Source organism: Octodon degus, unplaced genomic scaffold, assembly GCF_000260255.1.
Source record: "Octodon degus isolate 3935 unplaced genomic scaffold, OctDeg1.0 scaffold00006, whole genome shotgun sequence".
NCBI lineage: Eukaryota > Metazoa > Chordata > Mammalia > Rodentia > Octodontidae > Octodon > Octodon degus.
The window spans coordinates 28,659,041-28,667,901 of NW_004524582.1; the positions used below are offsets into that span (position 1 = coordinate 28,659,041).

The 8,861-nt window shown below is 50.8% G+C and overlaps 1 protein-coding gene across 5 annotated transcripts in view; it reads left to right on the forward strand.

Annotated features, from left to right (window-relative positions):
• The window catches only part of Zbtb49 (zinc finger and BTB domain containing 49), a 25,764-nt gene that overhangs the window by 5,025 nt on the left and 11,878 nt on the right, over window positions 1-8,861 (forward strand). For 3 of the 5 annotated variants that reach the window (XR_002817740.1, XR_002817741.1, XM_023699684.1), the window contains exons 1-3: window positions 4,581-4,753; window positions 4,906-5,072; window positions 7,307-8,406. Coding sequence is in view for 3 of the 5 variants with exons in the window: in XM_023699684.1 (XP_023555452.1) it covers window positions 4,703-4,753; window positions 4,906-5,072; window positions 7,307-8,406 (1,318 nt within the window). In the remaining 2 variants the exon portion in view is untranslated. Of the gene's footprint in view, window positions 1-1,158; window positions 1,261-4,580; window positions 4,754-4,905; window positions 5,073-7,306; window positions 8,407-8,861 lie in introns of those variants that run through there. The other 2 variants (XM_004624571.2, XM_023699689.1) reach the window with 2 other exon arrangements.

Genomic DNA, 8,861 nt, shown 5'->3' on the forward strand with positions numbered 1-8,861 from the left:
TAAAAAAGAGGCTGAGGAAGGAGAGGATGACTCTTAAGCACATAGTTTGGTTTAGAAGTCTTGTCGCATTATTTCTTTATCTAGGCACTTGTCTAAGATCAAAATTTCACCAGATCTTCTCCCCTAGTATCTTCAGCACATGCTCACTGTTCTCCGTGTCCTACCATGTTCATAATTGCCCTGCGCCTAGTACCATTTTCACTTCCTTTGATGTTCCTAGTAGTTTTGTTAAGTCGTCTTCTGTAATTTTTGCTTTTTAATTTTGATACCTCTTTATGACTTAACAATAAAAAGGTTGTATGGTTTAAAAAAAATAATAATAAACAAGAGTTAGAATTTTTATAGTAAATTGTGGAGCAGTCCATAAATGCCTGTCACCATATGGGGCTTTTTCCAGAGATTTTCTTCCTAGATCATTTCTCCAGAAGTAGAAAATGTCTGACGTAGATCCAGGATATTTGCTGCGTTTGAACGTTTATGTCTGTGGAGGAGGGCTCATGGTTTACTATGTAGTGTCTTTTTTTCCCATGGGAGAAAGTGCAGCATAAGAACCTGAACTCCAAGACTGTGCATGGCAGCACATGCCTGTAATGCCAGCGCTGGGGAGGCAGGAGGATCACTATGGTCTGAGCTGCGTAGCGAGACCCCGTGCTCCATACATACATACATGCCCTGAGCTCCAGGTACGGGAGTCAGGATCCAGATCCTGGCTTTGGTACACAGCAGTTTTAGAATCCTTAGCAAGTTACTTAAGCTGCCCATGTCTCAGTTTCTTCCCTTCTAAATGATGACACTTGAGTTCTGATGGAGTCGCTGGCGTTCATTGATACCATACGCTTAGCCAGGCCTGCAGTAAGTAGACAGTGAGTGACAGCTAATAACAATAAACCAAGAAGTCCTTTCCTTTCCGTTCCCTGTGTGGTTGGGCTAGGTGGCTGCTTGCATATTTGGTGGCTCAGCACTGTCAGTGTGCTGCCTTCCTGGGCCCTTGTTTGGGGCTGTCATGCACCCTGGCCCTTGTCCTGTGCTGTTTCTGTAGCCCCAGTCTGCTCTGAGTTCCACCCTACTCAGACCCCTGCACATCAGGAATAAAGCTCTCCATAAAGAAACAGGAGACTGGGCTGAGGGCTGAGATCATGAGGGGTGGCCCTCGGGGCTTTAATTTGAGGGCTTATACCTTAGAGACCTTCCGCAGAGCTGGAGATTTGACACTGGTGTCAGAAGCCAGCTGCAAATGTAAGAGATGGCTGCATGTAACAGGTGAGAGCCAAAATTTAAGGGAAAGAAGTTTTACAGCCTGAGGGGCTGAGGCTCACACCCTAAGGAGCAGGAACAGGTGCAGGGCCCTGCTGGAGAGGCACAGCCTAGAGGCAGATAGGTCAGGGATGTGGGAGAGGAGAGTCATGGGAAGGAGCACTTGGGGCAGCATGGGTGCATGGGGCAGCTGGCGAGGAAGAGGCCTGCAGGGAGGTGTTGGGGGATACCTGTCAGCAGGGAGGGCCCAGGGGAAGAGGAGCTGTAGTAAGTGAGGTGGAGAGTGTCGCTGTCCATTTGGAGTACTGTGAAGAGGCCCATGGTGAACAGACAGGCTTTGCTGTTGCGGTTTTGCGTTCTGTGTGGGTCATCCTGGAGTGCTTACAGGACAGAGGGAAGGAAGTGGAAGGGGGTACGATGGAACAGTCAAAAGGGGGGGATGAATCACAGGTGCCCTGCTTCCTGGGAGGCCCAAAGGGAGGAAGAGGAGAGCAAAAGGCACTCAGCCTACATCAAGGTCCACGTGGGCTCACCCGTGTTCGCAAGGTCAGAGTTATATAGTCATGGCTAGGGGTGCAGAAGACACACGTGGGAATGAAGAAAGAGTGGAGGATTTAGAACAGTACCCTGTGGGGTAGAGAGGAAGTACAATGTGTGAATAAAGCATTATGGAGCTGGGGATGTAGCGCAGTGGCACAAGGCCCCAAGTTGGAGTCCTGGTACCAAAAAAAATGGTGGCTCAGCACCCGTTTGACAGCAGAGGTTTGCGAGCTGGAGTTCACTGTGAAGGATGCACTTGTGCCAGGCAGAGGTGAATGAGATGGTCACGGTGGAGCACTAGACACAGATGACGCTCAGCTAAGTTATCTTACGGAAGTGCTGTGAGACTGCAGCAGAGTGACCCCAGAGGGCCCCTGAGGCTTGAGAAGATCTCACTGGGCAGCTGAGGGTTCTGCTCAATTCAGCTGGGAATTATGAGAGTGCAGAGTGCAGCTCCCTGTGTGGCTCTGTGCGCCAGTGGCCTTGACCCTTTCAGCGCCAGGCTCAGCATCTCCAGCCACCTCTCAGCAGTCAAAGCTCACAGCCCCACTGGCAGCACTCTGACTTCCACCGCTTCATGGGTTTTCTGCTGGTCACTGCCAGTTGTCACCAAATGCCACTAGTGGCTGCTGTTTGCTGCTGCAGCTGATTTCTGCCACTCATCTCTGCTGTCTGTCCAGTCAGACACTAGCAGAGTGTGACCAGAGCATGCAACCTCGGCCTGTAATGCCCATAGTGAGCGTCGCCAGGAGGTTGGCAGGACAAGCAAGGCTTTGCTGGGACGTGTGCTGCAGCATGGAGCCTGGGGAAGGGGTGAGCAAACTCAACTTATGTGGAGCAGAACCTGCACGCCCAATTTCGTATTTTTTGTGGCCCAGCTGGGGTGCTTCATAGTAATGGCAGCAGGGGCAGAGTCATCAGGAGTGGCCACAGGGCAGGGTCATCTGGGATAGGCCCAAGTCTCAAGCATTCTGCCACCAAGCCAGGTATCTCTTAGAGTGGCTGGGGGTGGCTAGGACAGCTGCAGTGACCTTGCAGCCTTGCACAGATCTGGGAGCAGCAGCCACTGGATCAACAGCTGCTTCGCCTCTGCAGGAAAGCTGTGGCTGAAAGTGTGAGTGCCGCTACCTGTAAGGACTCTAGTTCTTGGGGGCTAAGAATTGTGGGGACAGCAGTAGGCCCAGTCTGTCCTCCTGTCTTGGCCTTATAGTGCTTGGTTTCCTGCTTCTCTTCAGAGGCAGCAGCAGCCCCAGAGCAGTATGGGAACAACCTGGCTCTGCCATCACAGCCTAGGTTGGCTGTGGAAGCAAACAGTGGTAAAAAGATAGTGTCACTCCAGCCCACACTTGAGAGGACCCAGGAAAGGGAGGGGAAGGTGACTGCTGCCAGTCACATCATGCTCCTTTCTGGCTAGGTCCAGACCTGAATCACTAGAAAAAAAGGAAGCAGGAAGTAGGTGCCCTGAGAGCCTGACCTGGAAGGTGGGAGGTTCAGGTTTGAACACAGCACTGCCGGTTCCCAGATGTAAGTGACACAGAGCAGCAGGAGGGCGCAGGAATGGCAGGGAGCAACATGCACCCTTAACAGGCTCTCTGATCCTTGGAGATTCTGTTTCCGGCTAATTCACACAAACCAGAGTCTGTTCTAAACATCTTCCTAGTGTTGCAGTAACCTGTGAAAGAGGGTGGGGACAGCAGGACACAGAAGTCGCCAGCCCAGAGTCCTGTAGCGAACACTCAGTGCAGCTGAGGCTCCAAGCAATCCCAGGGCAAGCGTGCCTGCGCACCAGGAGGGTCACTGGGCTGCTCCTGCAGGAGTGATGCAGCAGGGAGAAGCAGGGCCTCCTCAGCCAGGATTTGGGCTGTGTGGTGCGGGGACGTCCAGCAATGCTTCTGCACTGAAAGTGGAACCGGAGAAAACCGGTGATGCTTGGAACATTTACAATGTGCACGACTGCGATTTTAATCCCTGCAGTCTTGCCCAGTCCGATTGTTTCTTTCCACTGCTTCGGTCCCATAAATCCTCCCTGCTGGTCTGAGCTGCTATCCATGCGAGGCCGCGTCTTCCCCAGCTGTGTGTCCCAGTGTGTAGTGGCTGCAACTACTTGATCAGTTGTGTGCTGGGTACTTTGTTTCCTTTTCTTCCCTAGAACTTCAGCTTCGTGACAGTGGCGACCTGCTGTGTTCTGTTCATTGTTGCCTACCTAGAACCTAGCTTGTGTAGCCACTCAGTGGAAACGTCCAGTGAGCACATTTTCTGTGTTCACATCGCGGCTTCATCTCTGGCAGACCCAGTCAGGTGGCTGCATGGGCGTGGTGGCCATCCCAGTCCCCTCAAGCGGGCCACCTCCTCTCACCACGCAGCCACTGCAGCTCATTAGGGTCTCAGGCATCGATGTCTGCGCCTGTCTGCCTCCAGCCTGTGCACCTCCTCCCTCCCTCCCTCCCTCCCTCCTAGTCTGTGCTGTTGGCTCCGTCAGTGGTGCAGGGCGGGTGTGGAAGACGCGCTGCCAGGCAGTGCCAGGTGTCACCGCCTTGTGGCGGGCCTTGGTGCACTTCAGCCCAGCATCAGTTCCCCATGTCCCCACCTTCAGGTTCACTGACCCACGTGTGGGTGGTTATAAATGTGGGTTGATCTTAACTGGTTGGCTTTTTAAAAACCTTACGTGTGTCTATATATATATATATATATATATATATATAACATATATATATATATATGTTATATATATATGTATGTATGTATTTTTAATTTTATTTTTTAATGTGCTGTATCCCTAAGTAGACATAGCAGAGTGTGTGTGTAGTATCATTACAACCTCCTGGGCACATCCTAGACTGCACTACCCGATGCAGTGGCCACGCAGTACTCCAGTTCCTCTCCACGTCCGCAGGCCCAGACGTCACGCATGGCCGCAGCTATGCACAGAACAGGGAGCAGCGAGCATGTCCCCTTGCAGGTAGTTCTGTGCACATCGCTGCCTAGGTCCGCTGAACAGAGGGGTGTGTATGTGTGTGTATGCGCATGTACGCGTACACACACATTGTGACCCAGGGCACGGTGCTGTCCTGCCCCGATCGCACGACGAGCTTGCTGCCCTCTCTGCTGCAGGTCTCCTCGTGTAGCATGGACCCGGTTGCCACGCACAGCTGCCACCTCCTCCAGCAGCTGCACGAGCAGCGGATCCAGGGCCTGCTGTGTGACTGCATGCTGGTGGTGCACGGCGTCTGCTTCAAAGCGCACAAGAACGTGCTGGCCGCCTTCAGCCACTACTTCAGGTGCGTAGCTCCCACTCCGTCCGTTCCCTTCTTGGGTTCTGTCCTCACGGCATGTGCAGGCTTATGGGCTTTTTATTTCACCCTGAGTTTTAGTCTAATGTGGTTATACTGCTACTCTTTTTGTGTAACCTGCAAGGAGAAGAGCTCTTAACTAAAATACCCTTGAGATATTTGAAAGTATTTTGGCACTTGTCTTTCACTTTAACATTTCTAATTAGCAGTAATTAGCACTTGTAATTAATTTTAGTCTTCTTTCTATATTTCTTTTCCTTTCAGGAAATAATTGATTGAAGAACTGAATTTGTAGTAGTACTTTTTCTGTGACTCAAGAACGGGGAAAAACATCCTCCATGCTGTTGTCTTCATTGTTTTTTCCTTGAGACAGGGTCTCGCCATGTAGTCCAGGCTGGCCTTGAACTTCTCCTGCCTCAGCTTACCAAATACTGGGGTTACAGGCATGTGTCACCACACCTGGCTCTTACCTTTCTTTTAGTTCAAGCATTTTAATTTTTGTTTTCCATTTGAATGTTCTAAAAAAAGTATAGTTTATTAACTTACACTATCCCTGTAATCCTTTTTGCTTATATGAAAGATTCATTTACAAATAGCAAATAATTCTGAGCAGCTGTGTTTTACTATACTTAACATTATTATGGTTAAATATTCTATATGTTATTAAACAAACAAACAGAAACCCCATCCCCTTGTTAGAAGCGCTTTAGTTTCCCAGCACACACTGTTTTGTTGCTCTGGTGAACAGTGTGTGGAACATGACTCACTTTCCCCTGCTCATCCGGAGCCCTGAAGCAGAGTCTCAGTTCCTGTCCACGCTGTACACCCTTGTGACAAGTCCGCCATGCCCAGAGAGGGCACTTTCAGTCCCTGTGTGGAGCAGTCCGGGCCTGGGCATGGTGGGCACCTGTTTCTTCTCCCTTCTGGGGATACTTGGGTCTCGCTGCTGTGAGCTGAGAGCAGGGCAGGCTCAAAGCCTGTGGGGGAAAGCAGGTGAATGTGTTTGGTGACTCCCTCCCTGAGCCATTCTCCCCAACTCAGCCTTAGTGTCACACACAGCTCGGACTCATCCACCTGCAGGCTGGACTGTGCCCAGAACCACACATCGGAGCTTCTCTGTCCCTTCTCTCCTGCATGAACTCATGAGATGTTTATTATCTGAACACCGAGTTACCCAAAATCCTACCAGCCAGTTAAATTACTAGTTACAAAGTAACCATATACTGGAGGTTACTTTAAAATAGCAACTTTTATTTTTAGAGCTATTGAGGCATTTAGGCATGAAAATATTTTTGTATATGTTATATGGCCTGTAGTGTATCACTTGTCACACTAAATATAAAATACTAAATGAAAATTTATTCTAGAGGAACGTGTTTAGAAAAATATTTAGAATAATCATAGATGTTAAGCATATGTTTAGAGTAGGTTTTAGATCTTGACTTGTGGTTTATCAGCAAGTCTATTTCAGATATTTGATATCTATTTTTAAAGGTGAATACCCAAAACACTACTTCATTTGAATTGCTTCATTGGGTGGTGTGGCAAACTGGTTTGCAGGATTAAAACATGCTTACAGTAAACCAGGCGCAGTGGTGCCCACCTGTAGTCCTAGCAGCCTGGAAGCAAAGGTGTCTCAAGCTCAAGCCTGGCCTGGGCAATTTAGCAAGACCCTGCCTCAAAATTCACAGAGCTGAGGATGTAGCTCAGTGCAAAGGCCCTGGGTTCAAACCCCAGTTCAAAAACCATAGCAGTCAAGGCCAGCAGGATAGCTCAGCAGTCTAAGCACCTGCTTAGGCAAGTGCAGGAACCAGGGTTCAATTCCCAGTACCGCATGTTGCACTGGCCCTGCCCCCAGACACTCTGAGCTGGCCACCAAGTCCAGGCGAGGTGGCGCACGCCTGTAATCCCAACTCTGCGGAGGCTGAAAACAGGATCACCTCTATGAGTCCGAGCTGTGTAGTGGGACCTTGTACAAAGAAAAACAGGAGGGAGGGAGGGAGGGAGAGTGGGAAGATCAAGGGAGAGGGAGATGGGGGAGAGCAAGGGAGAGGGAGGAGGAGGAGAGCAAGGGAGAGGGAGAAGGGGAGAAAGAGACAGAATGAACGAACATAGGAGTTAGGACCTTTCTGCAATGGCATTTTTAAATATTACCGTATGAGTGCTAGCCACAAGAGGTGTGCATGGCTAACAGTGTGAACAGCTCTTCTGTCTTCCGTCAGGAGCCTCTTCCAGAACTCCTCAAGCCAGAAAAATGATGTTTTCCACCTGGATGTGAAGAATGTCAGCGGCATAGGGCAGATCCTCGACTTCATGTACACCTCGCACCTCGACCTTACCCAGGACAATATACAGGTCATGCTGGACACAGCCCAGTGTCTACAGGTACAGAACGTCCTCAACCTGTGTCACACGTTCCTGAAATCGGCCTCTGCAGAGCAGCCACCCGGCCTGGCCTGCAGTAGTGCCTTCTCTGTGCAGGGCACTCTGGCCCCTGATACCACCTGTGTTCTGAATGAAAACTACCCGCCACCCCTCCTGCCCGAGTGCCCAGCAGAGGCCCAGCATGACAAGGCTGTGGAAGAAGCGCACGTCCCCACTCTGCCCATTGGTCTCCATCATCCCATGGGTGAGATATCCAAACAGGCCTCTGATGCCCTGGACGGCAGCTGCACCGAGCTACCCAGCAAGCAGCCCAGTTACTACTACAAGCTCCGGGACTTCTACAGCAAGCAGTACTACAAGCAGGCTGCGTGTCCTGGCCACGAACGAGTGGCTGAGCAGCCCTTTGCTTTCACTTCCTCCACAGACATCAATGTGGTGGAGACCCAGTCATGCACTGTCAGCCACTCCGAGTGCCTCCTGGAGTCCTCAGAGCACCTGCCCTCGGCCTTTCTGGCCCCACCACTGAGCGACTCTGCCCCTGACCCCGAGGCAGACACACCCTGCCAACAGCCAGCCAAGCAGATGCGACTCAAAAAGGCTGTTCACCTAAAGAAACTCAACTTTCTAAAGTCGCAGAAATCGGCAGAGCAGGCATCTGCACCCAGATCAGATGATGGCCTAACCAAGGGGACAGGATCTGCTGCTGAAAATACAAGGGAGGACACCGGCAGCCACAGTGCAGACACCAAGGAAAGCGAGGACCTTAGCTCCGAGCCATTTCACTGTGGCACCAGGGAAGTGGAGGTGCCCGAAGCGCCAGCCACTCTGGAGGAGCAGTCCCAGAGCCTGCACCCGCAGAGGCAGTACGCGTGCGAATTGTGCGGGAAGCCTTTCAAACACCCGAGCAACCTGGAGCTGCACAGGCGGTCCCATACAGGTACACCGCTCGGACCCGGGCTCGGGGAAGGAAGTAGGTGGGTGTGCAGCACCCCTGCCTGGTCCTGCTCGCGTAAGAAGCTTCATCTTGCTTGATGAAGTCATTGGTGAAAAGTCAGGGCAAGGTGGTGCGCACATGTAATTTCAGCATGATTTAGGAGACTGGGGCAGGAGGTTCCGGAGCTCAGGACCAGCAAGGGCTACACAGTGAGGCCCCAACCAGTCTGAGCTACACAGGACCTTACCTCAAGAAGAAAAGGGAAAAGCTGAGACCATTAACTATTTTTTGCCTTATAATTTTGGTGATGTAGCTGAAACTTTTAGAAATGGCTTTATAGAATTAATTTAAAGGGCCTGGGGAGATAACTCAGTAGATTAAGCACTTGCCTCGAAAGCGCCAGGTCCTGAGTTCAATCCCTAGTTCCACAAAAAGAAAGAAAGAAAGAAAGAAAGAAA